Below are 15,000 nucleotides of genomic sequence, written 5' to 3' on the forward strand. Positions count from 1 at the left end.
ATATTACTAACAGTAGTAATAGTAGTACAAACATCTTCATGAATTACAACGACGGAATAAGAGAAACATAGAGAAATAAATTAAACTCTCTCTCTCTCTCTCTCTCTCTCTCTCTCTCTATATATATATATATATATATAATATATATATATATATATATAATATATATATATAGATAGATAGATAGATAGATATATACTGATTATATTCTGTCTCCTCAGGGCCGCTCAACACAACAACAGAAGAAAGTGGAAGAATTAACAGCGAAGATTAACGAATTGGATGCAATAAGATCACGTCAACAGAAGAAAATAACGCAGATGAAGGAACAGGTGAGAGAGAGAGAGTGAGTGAGTGTGAGTGAGCGAGAAAGAGAGGGAGAAAGATTGAATGAGATGGAGAGAGAGAGAGAGAGAGAGAGAGAGAGAGAGAGAGAAGGAGAGAGAGAGAGAGAGAGAGAGAGACAGAGACACAGACAGAGAGAGAGAGAGAGAGAGAGAGAGAGAGAGAGAGAGAGAGAGAGAGAGAGAGAGAGAGAGAGAGAGAGAGAGAGAGAGAGAGAAAACAAAAGAGAGAGAGGAAAAGATTGAGTGAGATGGAAGGAGAGAGTGAGAGAGAGAGTGAGAGAGAGAGACACAGACAGAGAGAGAGAGAGAGAGACAGACAGACAGACAGAGAGAGAGTGAAAGTGAGTGTGTGTAAGCGAGAAAGAGAGAGATATAGATTGAATGAGATGAAGAGAGAGAGAGAGAGAGCGAACGAAAAAGAGAGAGAGAAAAAGATTGAGTGAGATGAAAAGAGAGAGAGAAAGAGAGAAAGAGAGAGAGAGAGAGAGAGAGAGAGAGAGAGGCTTACTCTATGATCACAATTCACCACCTCTCTTGAATCTTTCTAGACACACATTTATATTTCCTAATCATTTTATTATTTCATTCATGGGTAAAAAGATTTTTAAAAAACTTGATTTTATTTAGTTTCTTTAAGCTTTCATCATTAGCAGTGTTATCACCTCTAAATATAATGAATTTGGTACTATTATATTTGATATAATACTCTAAATACTATGAATTTACATTTATCACCCTTTCTACCACTTCCTACATTCACCCTCCATTCTCCCCCCTCTCCCCCATCTCTTTTCACCATTTTATCCTTTCCTCCATTCACTCTCCCCTTTCCCCCTTCTCCCCTTCTTCCCCATCTCCCCCCTTCTCCCCTTCTCCCCCTTCCCCTCCCTTCTCCTCCTCCTTCCTCCCCTTCTCCTTTCCTCCCCCCTTCCTCCTCCCCTTCTCCTTCTCCCCCCCTTCCCCCACCTTCCCTCTTCTCCTCCTCCTCCCTCCTCCTTTCTACTCCCCCCTTCCTCCCTCCTCCCCCATCCCCCCCCTTCTTCCCCTCCTTCCTCCCCTTCCCCCTACCCCCTCCTTCCTCCCCCATTCTCCCCCTCCCCTCCATCTCCCCCCATTTCCCCCTCCCCTCCATCTCCCCCCATTTCCCCCTCCCCTTCTACTCCCCCCTCCTTCCTCCCCCCCTTCTCCCCCTCCTTCCCCCTCCTTCCTCCTCCCCCTCCTCCTTCCCCCCAGATCAAAGCACACGGCGAACACATGTTGGAGGAACGGCGTGTTAATGAAAACAGCCTCGAAGGCATAACACAGGAACTCGCCGTCACCAAACAGGCTGTCCGTGACCTCACGCGAAGGGAAAAGCAGGTATGTAAGTAGGTAAATAAGGTGGTTAGTAGGTTCTTTGGGATAGGGTGGGAAGGATGGGGGATATAAGTAGGTAATAAGGAGGTTAATAATAAGTTAACAAGTTGTTAGTAGGTAATAAGGAGGTATAACACAGGAACTCGCCGTCACCAAACAGGCTGTCCGTGACCTCACGCGCAGGGAAAAGCAGGTATGTAAGTAGGTAAATAAGGTGGTTAGTAGGTTCTTTGGGATATGGGGGGGGGGGGTTGGGGGATGTAAAGAGGTATGTAAGTAGGTAATAAGGAGGTTAATAAGTAATAAGTTAATAAGTTGTTAGTAGGTAAAAAGGAAGCATAACACAGGAACTCGCCGTTACCAAACAGGCTGTCCGTGACTTCACGCGAAGGGAAAAGCAGGTATGTAAGTAGGTAAATAAGGTGGTTAGTAGGTTCTTTGGGATGTGGGGGGGAGGAAGGTTGGGGGATGTAAGTAGGTAATAAGGAGGTTAATAAGTAATAAGTTAATAAGTTGTAAGTGGGTAATAATAAGGAGGCATAACACAGGAACTAGCCGTTACCAAACAGGCTGTCCGTGACCTCACGCGCAGGGAAAAGCAGGTATGTAAGTAGGTAAATAAGGTGGTTAGTAGGTTCTTTGGGATGTGGTGGGAAGGTTGGGGGGTGTAAGTAGGTAATAAGGAGGTTAGTAAGTAATAAGTTAATAAGTTGTAAGTGGGTAATAATAAGGAGGCATAACACAGGAACTCGCCGTCACCAAACAGGCTGTCCGTGACCTCACGCGAAGGGAAAAGCAGGTATGTAAGTAGGTAAATAAGGTGGTTAGTAGGTTCTTTGGGATATGGGGGGGGCGGGGAAGGTTGGGGGATGTAAAGAGGTATGTAAGTAGGTAATAAGGAGGTTAATAAGTAATAAGTTTGTAAAGAGGTTTAGGGCGGGTTGGTTAGTAGGTTTTGGCGGCTGTAGGGGAGGGGAGAGAGGTATGTAAGTAGGTAAATAAGGTGGTTAGTAGGTTCTTTAGGATGTGGTGGGAAGGTTGGGGGGTGTTAAGAGGTTTAGGGCGGGTTGGTTAGTAGGTATTTTGTCAGCAGGTAAGATAGTCGGGTATTTAGATAGCAGGAAAAACTAAAGCGTATTTTGTCAGCGAAAGAAAGCGAAAGGTATTTTGTCATTGGGGAAAATAAAACGGTATTTATTATGTAATCAGGAAAAACCCGTAATTCAGACTAAACGAAATTAAATTTACTGTTTGTAGGAAAGCGATTAAAGGAAAAACATATCTAAACACACACACAAACAAAAACACCCATTTCCTATTTTAACGATTCTAAATCCATTGTTAAACGTTTCTTGATTGAGGAATAATATTATTTATCCTTATCATCATTATTATCAAAATCATCATTCAACCCAAACAATCAAAACATAAACACGTCACATAAACAACAACAACAAACACAAAACCAATAAACAATATAACGATCTCAATCACAACCAACCAATTATCTTTTATCCAATTAATTATTATACAACCAATTATCAACAATAAAAAAAAAAACAATATAACGATCTCAATCACAACCAACCAATTATCTTTTATCCAATTAATTATTATACAACCAATTATCAACAATAAAAAAAAAAAACTTTAACGATCTCAATCACATCCAACCAATTATTTTTATCCAATTAATTATTATCCAACCAATTATCAACAATTAAAAAAAACAAAAAAACAACAATATAACGATCTCAATCACATCCAACCAATTATTTTTATCCAATTAATTATTATCCAACCAATTATCAACAATTAAAAAAAACAAAAAAAACAACAATATAACGATCTCAATCACATCCAACCAATTATTTTTTATCCAATTAATTATTATACAACCAATTCTTAACAATAACAAAAAAAAACAAGAAAACAACAACAATATAACGATCTCAATCACATCCAACCAATTATTTTTTATCCAATTAATTATTATACAACCAATTCTTAACAATAACAAAAAAAAACAAGAAAACAACAACAATATAACGATCTCAATCACATCCAACCAATTATTTTTTATCCAATTAATTATTATACAACCAATTCTTAACAATAACAAAAAAAACAAGAAAACAACAACAATATAACGATCTCAATCACATCCAACCAATTATTTTTTATCCAATTAATTATTATACAACCAATTCTTAACAATAACAAAAAAAAACAAGAAAACAACAACAATATAACGATCTCAATCACATCCATCCAATTATCTTTTATCCAATTAATTATTATCCAACCAATTATCAACAATAAAAAAAACAAAAACAAACAAACAATATAACGATCTCAATCACATCCAACCAATTATCATTTTTTCCCCTTCTTCCTCTTCTTCTTCCTTCTTCTTCTTCTTCTTCTTCCTCTTCTTCTTCTTCTCTCCCTCTCCACCTCCAGCTTCAAGAATTCCGTCGTGCTGTCGTGAACTTGCTCGGCCTCGACGGTGACCCTGGCGCCGAGGGGGACTACGAAGCGATCTGTCGGTTGGAGCGTGTTGTCGGCGCGCATCGGGAGCTCACCGACCTGTCAAGAAGGATTGACGAGATGACAGCTCCTTCGAGGCCTAACAGGTGATAGGATGAGTTTTTTTTTTTTTTTTTTTTTTTTTTTTTTTTTTTTTGGGTGGGTGGGGGGTGGGGGGCTTTGCTACTGGATTTCTGTGAGAGGGGGGGGGGTTGGTCTCTGGGTTTTTCTTTCTCTGGATCTTTCTCTCTCTCTCTCCTCTCTTTCTCTCTCTCCTCTCTTTCTCTCTCTCTCTCCTTCTCTCTTTCTCTACTCTCTCTCTCTCTCTCCTTCTCTCTCTCCCTCTCTCTCCCTCTCTCTCTCTCTCTCTCTCTCTCTCTCTCTCTATCTATCTATCTATCTATCTATCTCTCTCTCTCTCCCTCTCTCTCTCTCTCTCTCTCTCTCTCTCTCTCTCCCTCTCTCTCTCACTCTCACTCTCACTCTCACTCTCACTCTCTCTCTCTCTCTCTCATCAACCTTAAAACTTATCACATCCAGCCTTACTATTAGGAATGATTCTCTCTTTCTCTCATTCTGTTACTATCCATTTCCCTTCTTGCCCTCTCTCTTATTCTATTTCTCTTTATCTCGCCCCCCTCTCTCTTGTTCAGTTTCTCACCCCCCTCTTTCTCTGTCTTTCTCTTAATCACTTTCTCTCTATCTCCCCCTTTCTCCCTCTCTTTTTGCTAATCACATTCTCTCTATCACCCCCTTTCTTCCTCTATTTTTCTTAATCACTTTCTCTCTATCTACCCTCTTTCCCTCTCCTTCCTTCTAATTCTCCCTCTCTCTGTTTCCAACGTTTGTTTATCCCTCATTCTATCAGCAAAGGGACGTCCACATAATCTAATTTCTTGTCCCTTTTCTCTTTATCAATATTTACGATAAATTAAAACCAAAACACAAGGAAGTTCCTATTAAGTTAGCACAAAACTCAAGGGAGTTAATGGTTATTTGATACCAGTCACAGGGAAGTTTACTAAATTAACACTAAAAGTAAGGAAGTTATTACTAAGGTAACACCAAAAACAAGGAAGTTACTATCAACTTAACACCAAAAACAAAAAGTCACCACAAACACAAGAAAATCACCACACAGTTAACACAAAGAAACCACCAGACAGTTAGCACCAAACAAACAAACAACCATAAAATTAACACCAAACACAAACAAACAAACCACAAAGTCAACACCAAACACATACAAACAAACCTCAAAGTCAACACCAAATACAAACTAACCACTACAAAATTAACACCGAATACAAACTAACCACCACAAAATTAACACCAAACACGAACAAACCACAAAACCACCACCAAAAACACAAACAAACCATCACAACCCCCCCCAAAAAAAAAAAAAAAAAAAATCAACACCCCCAAAAACAACCAAGTTACCCCTTAAACCCCCACCCTCGATCCAGAACCAGCTATACCAGAGGGAAAACACCTCCCCTCTCCTTTCTCTTCTCTCTCTCCCCTCAGTCGAAATTCTTCCCTCAATGGTATATCCTCCGGGTGTCCAAACAGTGCCCGGACGCTCACCAGCCGCTCGCCCCCCCTGAGGTCACCTACCCGTCCTTCCTCGGCCGCCCCGCCCTATAGGCTGGATTCGCCACCTGGGTAGGAGAGAAGAATTTTTGATTTTGATTTTTTTTTTTTTTTTTTTTTTTCTTTTTTTTTTTGTATGTAATTGGATGTTGTTTTGATGTTGGTTTATGATGTTTTATTTTTCTGAAGATGATGTATATATTTTTGTATGTATTTCTTTTTTTCTATGTCATTGAGAGTCGTTTGGTATCAATGTTATTTTCTTGGAATAATATTGTCATAAAAATACTTATATGAATTAATGCGAAACAGTCGTAGAACGAGACTTAATCAGTTATTTTTTCAGTATTAATTAATATATATATATATATATATATATATATATATATATATATATATATATATTATATATATATACATATATATACATATATATTATTATTATTATCATTAATTCACAAAAACTTGATTGCATCGTATAGCCGAGTAAGCTAATATACTATATCCGAAACCCCTTTATTTTCTTAGTTTTTTCTTTCAATTAACGGGATAAATCATCATAGTCTTCCCCCCCCCCCACCCAAGAAAAAAAAAATAATGATAATAATAAAATAAATAATCTTAATTCTTTATGATTTTCTCATTCATTAATTTTCATCTTTTACGTGTATATACGTATATATATATATATATATATATATATATATATATATATATATATATATATATATGTGTATGTATATATATAGATATAAAATAAATAAAAGATAAAATCACCCCCCCAAAAAAAAAAAAAAAAAAAAGTAAATAAAAATAAAATAATAACAATAATAACAACAATAACAATACATCCACTATCTTGTCATTAACACACGCCCCTTCCTCGCCCATCTCAGCGGCACGCCCACGTCCCGCATGGACCAGGGCTTCCTAGACATGTCAGAGGAACTCCGCGCCCTCGCAGACGACGCCCACAACCATCGTCCTCAAGCCCGACATTCGAGACGCCCACCCTCAGCCCACGCCCGTACTCCAAGCCCGACGAAACGCCCATCCACCGATGAGGATGAATATAGTTGAGGAAAAGAGTTGGATTTTTTTTTTTTTTTTTTTTCTTTTTTTTTTTTTTTCTTTTTTTTTTTTTTAGGAACTTTGAAGGTTTTATGTTTTTATGTTTAGGTTTTCCCGTTTTATGGATTTAAAAAAAAAAGTTTTAGTGGAAGAGGAAGTTTTATCTAAGAAGAAACGAGAAATGAAATGAATCGGTGATATATATATATATATATATATATATATATATATATATATATATATATATATATATATATATATATATGTATGTATGTATGTATGTATATGTATATATATGTGTGTGTGTTTAATGTATATATATGTATATATACACATAGATACACATACACACATACATACATATATAATTCATATGAAAGATTAAACCGTAACATGTACAGTCCATGCCACCTTCAAAAAACAAATAGTTTAAATTTACAACTATCCTCCAATTTCCTCTACACGCATTTTCCTTCATTCATAAACTTAAGTATACACGCAAATCTTAAGTTTACCGAGAGAAACAATAACCAAAGTCATCAATACCAATTACTGAATGAATAAGCTTAGAGTATTCACTAAGTTAAAAGCTTACAGTGACTCAATATTAACAGTTTTTGTTTTTTTTTCTTCTTCAAGGGAAAAAAATATGTCATTAATACTCCTTAGATTTTTTTTTTTTTTTTTTTTTTTTTTTAGCTCTCAGTCTATTTATGTATGTGTGTTTCTCTATCTATCTGTATGTTTCTATCTCCTTATCAGTCCATATGTGTTTATATATATATATATATATATATATATATATAATTTCCTTACCTCCACGTGTTATTTTATAAAACAATTATCATTATCATCCTCCCCTCATCAAACATTACAAAAAATAAAAGAAATTAAGACTAGAATATCCTAATAACATCCCATATTAACAACAGTTTTTGTACAATAAGAAATTACAAATTTATTCAAGTTTTCTTCGGAAATTTCCATCACCGCCATTGGACTTGCTAACCTTAAGCTTCCTAAATTAATATAGATCTACATCTTTCTTTATATATTTCTAATGTAGTTTAACTTCCTTGTATCAGCCGTGCAATAAAATAAAGTTAGGGAAGATATATTAGTAGGAAGTGTCAGTGTGTTCATTGTTAAATATGAGCATTGTCATTTTACTGAAAACTTTCACTAAATTTTTTTGAAAATTGTGTTTCGCTTTACGATAGCTTGTTAGCTCGTTATGTTCTTTTTTTTAAGTATTTTAGGGATTATTAATTGTTCTTAATCGCAATATCTTGATCACTTTAAATAAACACGTTAATGCATTATTAAAGCACAAGTTTCTTTAATGCCTCTCTTTTCTTTCTTTCCTTCATTACTCTCTCTCTTTCTCTATCTATCTCTCTTTCCCTCTCCCTCTCCCTCTCATTTAGATTCTCCCTCCCTCTCCCTCCACCCTCTCTCTTTCTCTCCCTCTCCCTCATCCAATCCCCCCCCCCTCTCTCTCTCCCACTCTCTCTCTCTCTCTCTCTCTCTCTCTCTCTCTCTCTCTCTCTCTCTCTCTCTCTCTCTCTCTCTCTCTCTCTCCCTCTCCCTCTCCCTCTCCCTCGTTCATATTTAAACTTTATTCTCCATTCACGTTCTCCAGAACTTCTCACATTCCCATGTGTATATATGTGCATTCTTTTGTTTGCCTAACCGCTCCAGTAACGCAAACGAACATAATGCGCTATGCTCTATCTAAAATGCCCTAAGGTACCTGTCAATGCGTTAGATCTAATGCCCTCGAAATGGTAGCTATGCAAATTAAGCCTCTGGTAGGAAATAGCAGATAGCAAAACGTATATTTCATCGTAAAAATTCGCGTTTTTTTAAATCAGGTTAACCGGAGCTCTTGAACTCAGGAAACCCATACGCCATCTTCATCTATTGTAAATTCATGTATGTCCTCGCTTTTTTTTTTTTTTTTTTTTTTTTTTTTTTTTCAATCCTTCTGACTTATTTCAGCGTCTCTCCGGGAACTGAAAATGTCTTTGAGATTTAGATTTGTCTTTTAGGATCTGTGGCTGGTCTTGGACTTTCCGATAGGGGGGAGGGGGAGGGGGTTAAAAAGAGGCGCCAAACATCAAAGGTATTTTCATTGTCATCATTTTTTGATTTTGTTTTTTTTATATAGCAATTCAGATTCATTTTCTAAGTCTTTTTTGGGGCAATATGTACATAAATTAGATGGCTGCTTGAAGGATTCACATTTCTGTATATCGTATACTCTCGTCAGATTTTAGCTTATTACAAAAAATCAAGAGATATAATTACCATATATGGAAACAGTGTTGTAAACAATTCTTCCTTTGCTTGTGTTTATTGATAGAAAAAAAACGGTAGCTAATAATGCAAATTATAGATTTAAGAACTATAAGCCTTAATAATGACTTTATATTACTTCTTTTCTGTTCTCAACATGTTTTATATATATGCCATTGTAATGAAATATATGTATATACTAGGCAATTATCTGCTTTTATTAAATAAAGCGTTAAATCAAGAATTTTAAATGCTTTACCCTTATAATTATATTCCTTTACACTTCCTTAAAAGCTCAACGAATTATGCAATAGTCTACAAATACACGAGTTGGCAACGAAGGTAACCCGATGTACCTACACGGTGAACCGAATTCTTTATAATTTCCTTTATATAATCATTACCTTTATATAAGGCTGTTGGTTGAGTCGATAGGACATAAGACAAAAAAGATCTAAGGCTACCCATGCTAACAAAAACAAAACAAAAACAGTCGGAATAATGATTAGCTGTTAGAGAGCTTTCGGAAAACAGAGAGAGAGAGGGAGGGAGGAAATAAGCCACTCGCTCGCTCAATTTCTTGAACCCAAAGACAGCTGCTCATTTGAACACCATTGAGAGGGAATGAATCCAGTCAGAAAGGCCCAGCGTTGTCTGGACCTAATATCTGAGGAATGCTGCAGAGTCGGGCTTAAGATCTCAGCAGCCAAATCGAAGGCAATGGCGCTGAAACACGATGTCCACGATCAAAGACTGCGAGTCCAAGGTCCAGAGCTTGAGTGGGTACACGTCTACCAATACTAGGGGGTATGGGTTGATTAGAACCTCACCTTCCGCTCTGAGATCAAATATCTCTTAGACCGGACCAAGGCAAGACTCTCTGTCATGAGAGCTCTGTCTGGGCGGCGATTAGGGGCTGGGCACCGTGTACTAAGATCCTTCTATGTGCACGCTGTCTGTCCCATTGTGGACTACGCCTCCGTCGCCCTGATCACAGTCAAGCCTGGACTCAGAAAAAGGCTTGACGTCATGCAAAACGAATCCGCCAGGATTATTCTGGGTGCCCCTAGGTGGGCTAAGGTTACCAACCTCCTCTTGGAGGCCAAACTTTTCCCCCTGGACACCCGGATCGATCAGATGGCGGCCCAGTTCTTTGCCAATGTCCTACAGTCCCTGCCGGACTTGCAGCTAAGACAGAGAGTGTAGCGTCGGCTTGCAAAGAACCATGAATTTTTTTATAACAACACCTGGCTATCTTATACAGCCAGGGTGCTGAAACGCTTTGAGCTCAAGGAGACACTACTGGTTAAGGGCATGGACCTCCCCCGCCCTAACTATGTCACAGCCCCGCCGTGGGCACGATCCTTGATGGAGTACTCACCGCCTCTATTGAGGGCTGAGGCGGAGAAGAATTTCGCAGCAATCACGCCGCTGAATAGTAAAACCTACTTCGTGGATGGTTCTGTAGACCCCATCACCCGCACTGCAGGCACCGGTTTCGCAGAAGGGGGCATGGAGAAAGCTATGCGGGTATCTGACAATGCCTCCTCGCTCCAGGCAGAGGCAGTTGCTATTATGGATATCCTAGCCCATGCAGCCCAGACGGACGGGCATGTTGTCATACACGCAGACTCTAGGGCCGCCATTGACAGCCTGCAACAAAGCACGCCCCTTGATAACGTTTATCTTGTAACCACGATTCTCACCATTGCTCAGAGAATCCTGGACCAGGGTAGACGCATCATCATCAACTGGATCCCAAGCCATGTTGGTATTGAAGGGAACGACCTAGCTGACAGGTTAGCGGAGGAAGGCAGGAAGAAACCCTTGAGTGATCTTGTGGTGCATCCTAGCCGGGAACTGCTAAGGCGTAAAACAATGTTTGCAGGGTAGGTCGGTGCCCTGCAGCGACACAGAGAGGAAGCGAGAACCTCCCTCTCGGCCAGCCGGTACTCAGACGCCACACGCTATGAGTCGATGATACTCTCTCCCAGAATATCAAGGTGTGCTGAAGTCAGCCTTCATAGACTGAGAATAGGCTACCCTTGTACGTGGCAAATCATACCCCTCATTGGGCAAGATGAGCGACGCTGTCATCATTGTGGCGCGCCGGACACCAAATTAGAACACTACCTGATGGATTGCGAGCACACTCGCTTCCTCAGGCAGGGTCCAGAGATGACAGCCGCCGGACTGGTTAGACGGTTATGCCTGTCACTTGCCCCCTGGCAACTGGAGCGCCTACAGGCAATCCGACTGCCACGGTAAGCATTCAGTTATGATGATCAGATGAGTCAGCACTTATAGCTGGCAGAGGCCGGGCCGCATTGTGCATATAGCCCGGGCGAAGGGACGTCTTCGCAAATCTCTCTGAACTGAACTGATAGGAAATAGAGGGTCGCAAAATACAGAAGCACTGCTTGGAAGGTCAGTATATGTTTCGACAAGTAACGAGCGATTTCATTAATTCCTTCAATTTATAGTTCGTTAAGGTGGGGGGGGGGGTATTCAAATAAACTCATAAACTATTTGCATGAGACAACTTTACCTAATAAGAGAGGTCAGATAAGGTTATTCTGACTTGCCTTGCCTTGCCTTGCAATTGAGGACAGACCTACACTGCCATTCCGGATAACTTACCCTAATTTCCCTACCTTACAAAGAGGCTCACGGAAGAATATATATTACAGTAATACAGACAGCTGTAGCAACCCATTCACCCGGTACCAAGAACACCACGAACCGTGATACAATTAAGACACTAACTGCGCATTAATTAATTGGTCGAAGATTCTTTGTCAACTGCCAACTGACTTCAACAACGCATACTGCTGAACACTGAACTCTACTATGCATCTTGTAATGAAAGAATGAACTGAGATTATTCATCTCACGACTAAGGAAGTTATCAAAGACCCGACTAAAAATGGCGCCAAGTATGAGGCGTCCACACAAAGGGTATTGGATTCTTTTGGAATAAACACAAATCCTACATCACGATTTATATATGGCTGTAGACGAGGCTTCACGAATGCGTGTATGGGAATGTATGTGCACATATCGACTTCCAAAACCCTCCGTAATACCACGTAAATAGGTAAGTACTCTTTGTACTCCTATTAACTCTCAATATAAACAGTAAGTTATTATAATGTTGTCTCCTTTGATCGCTATGTCATATATATTTTAATGCATATTTGAGTTGGGAGAAATCCGGAGTGTTATAGACAGGAGGGGAAATATATATATCTAAGAGAGGAGGGAAAAAAAAAAAAAAAAAAAAAAAAAAAAAAAAAAAAAAAAAAAAAAAAAAATATATATATATATATATATATATATATATATATATATATATATATATATATATATATATATATATATATAAGGTGGTCCGGATGCTGCGATCTCTCTGCTCTCCCGCTCTGGCGGCCCGAGTGCCTGTGCTTGAGAGCTGCCTGTCACCTGTCTTGTTTTCTCTCTCTCTCTCTCTCTCTCTCTCTCTCTCTTATTATAATGTTGTCTCTTTTGATCGCTATGTCATATATTTTTAATGCATATTTGAGATGGGAGAAATCCGGAGAGTTATAGACAGGAGAGGAAATATAAAAAACTAAGAGAGGAGGGAAAAAAAAAAAAAAAAAAAAAAAAAAAAAAAAAAAAAAAAAAAAAAAAAATATATATATATATATATATATATATATATATATATATATATATATATATATATATATAAGGTGGTCCGGATGCTGCGATCTCTCTGCTCTCCCGCTCTGGCGGCCCGAGTGCCTGTGCTTGAGAGCTGCCTGTCACCTGTCTTGTTTTTTCTCTCTCTCTCTCTCTCTCTCTCTCTCTATATATATATATATATATATATATATATATATATATATATATATATATATATATATATATATATATATATATAACTATATAAAATGTTTTTAAGTCTTTTAGCATAGTTTCCCCCTTTTCATTGTTTTTCTGTAATCTTCGTTTTCTTTTTTTGAAAAATCGAGACATATTTTGTAACCTTTTGTTTTACACGCTTTTCTTCATCTTAATTATTCTAATGATCTGAATAGTCTCAGTTTTACTTGTTTTTCTTTTTAATAATCAGAATTCAGGAAAACGTATCTGCATTGTTTCTTTTAATTCATCTTTAACTTTAAGTCTATTATAATTATCATGCGTTTTATTTCCTTTCTGTGTCTTTTTTATTCATAACTTCACTTACTTAACGAAATTAATTTAGAAACTGCATGTCTCTGACGTCACCGAGGCAATGCTTACTATTTTACGAAAAAAATAAAGTGTGTTTATTTAAAAAGATTTGTCGCCATATTGGATTTTGAGGCAAAGAAGTGAATAATTAGAGAGAGAGGGGGGAATGAACGAGATATAGATAGATAGAGAGAGAGAAAGAGAAAAAAGAGAGAGAGAAAGAGAGAGAGAGAAAGAGAAAGAAAGAGAGATAGATATAGATAGAGAGAGACAGAGACAGAGATAGGGACAGGGACAGAAATAGACAGACATCGATTCAACCCCCCTCCCCCCCTCTACGCTACCACTTTCAGGGATTTGAACTGGCAAGGGTTAAGCCAGGCCCTTAACACTCGTTTCCCTGCTCAGCCTCAAGGGAAGCCAAAGGTAAAATCCACTCTTTGACTTGATCTTTGGCGGAAAACCCTGAGTGAAACGGACATTAAACTACCTCATTAAAGCCCTTTACTAGTTATCTTTATATATTGTATAAATTAGTCAAAGAAGTGAATAAGGAAGGAATAAAGATCATTTAGGGATACTACCTTGTACTCAGATTGTTTGTTTCTTTCTTTCTTTCTTTCTTTTCTTATCTTCATGAAGTATTTATCCGTATCTCTGCATACGGATTTGAATTTGAATTTGAATTTGTCTGACTGGAACATCTGCTCATAATGAGTTTAGGTATGTTTATTCACGGTTATACTCAGTATACTTAATCTTTGGGTGTCGTTAGTATACCCCACAATAAGGTAGGTATATTTACCAATGGTTGCATTCAAAATAGTTAATTATTTGACTCTGACTTGGGAAGACATTAAAAATTAGGGTTAATGGGCATAGTTTGAGAAACCCCTCATCAAAAATCATTATACAAATATAAAAAATCAGAAAAGTATAAAAATAAAAACTAGAAAAAAAATTATTCACTCCAGTAAACATTCATGTTTTTTTTTTTTTTTTTCTTTTTTGGTTCAAGGGCAACAGATCTGCCTTGCAAATGAGAGTCTTTGAGATGGCTTTACCAGAAACTGTTCATGATGCTTCACGAACATTCACGAACTTTTATATAAATTTATAGTCCAAGATTTTGTTTCTACGATCTAATCATATATTTTTTTTCGAGGTCGAGAATACAATTTTTTCAGTTTTGGATTTTCTTGTCTTAAATTTATTATATATATATATATATATATATATATATATATATATATATATACATATATATCTATATATATATATATATATATATAATGAATTTAAGACAAGAAAACCCAAAACTGAAAAAATTGTATATGTATATATGTATATATATATATATATATATATATATATATATTAATATATATATATATAATATATATATACATGCACACACACACACACACACACACACACACACACACACACACACACACACACACACACACACACACACACATATATATATATGTATATATATGTATATATATATATATATATATATATATATATAATATTAAGATAAGGCGTAAAGGATAGCTATTTAAAGATCCAAGTTGAT

General features: G+C 37.4%; 1 protein-coding gene across 1 annotated transcript in view; it reads left to right on the top strand.

The window, feature by feature from the left end:
* LOC122251963 (coiled-coil domain-containing protein 170) overlaps positions 1 to 6,908 on the top strand; it is a 24,620-nt gene extending 17,712 nt beyond the window's left edge. The window contains exons 9-13 of the mRNA XM_086534988.1: positions 222 to 332; positions 1,581 to 1,706; positions 4,167 to 4,339; positions 5,808 to 5,900; positions 6,725 to 6,908. Of these exons, the coding sequence (XP_086391114.1) occupies positions 222 to 332; positions 1,581 to 1,706; positions 4,167 to 4,339; positions 5,808 to 5,900; positions 6,725 to 6,908 (687 nt within the window). The remainder of the gene's footprint in view (positions 1 to 221; positions 333 to 1,580; positions 1,707 to 4,166; positions 4,340 to 5,807; positions 5,901 to 6,724) is intronic.
* The last annotated feature ends 8,092 nt before the right edge of the window (positions 6,909 to 15,000 follow it).

This window comes from Penaeus japonicus, unplaced genomic scaffold (genome assembly GCF_977035675.1).
Source record: "Penaeus japonicus unplaced genomic scaffold, GWHDUDI00000001_assembly GWHDUDI00000042, whole genome shotgun sequence".
Classification (NCBI taxonomy): domain Eukaryota; kingdom Metazoa; phylum Arthropoda; class Malacostraca; order Decapoda; family Penaeidae; genus Penaeus; species Penaeus japonicus.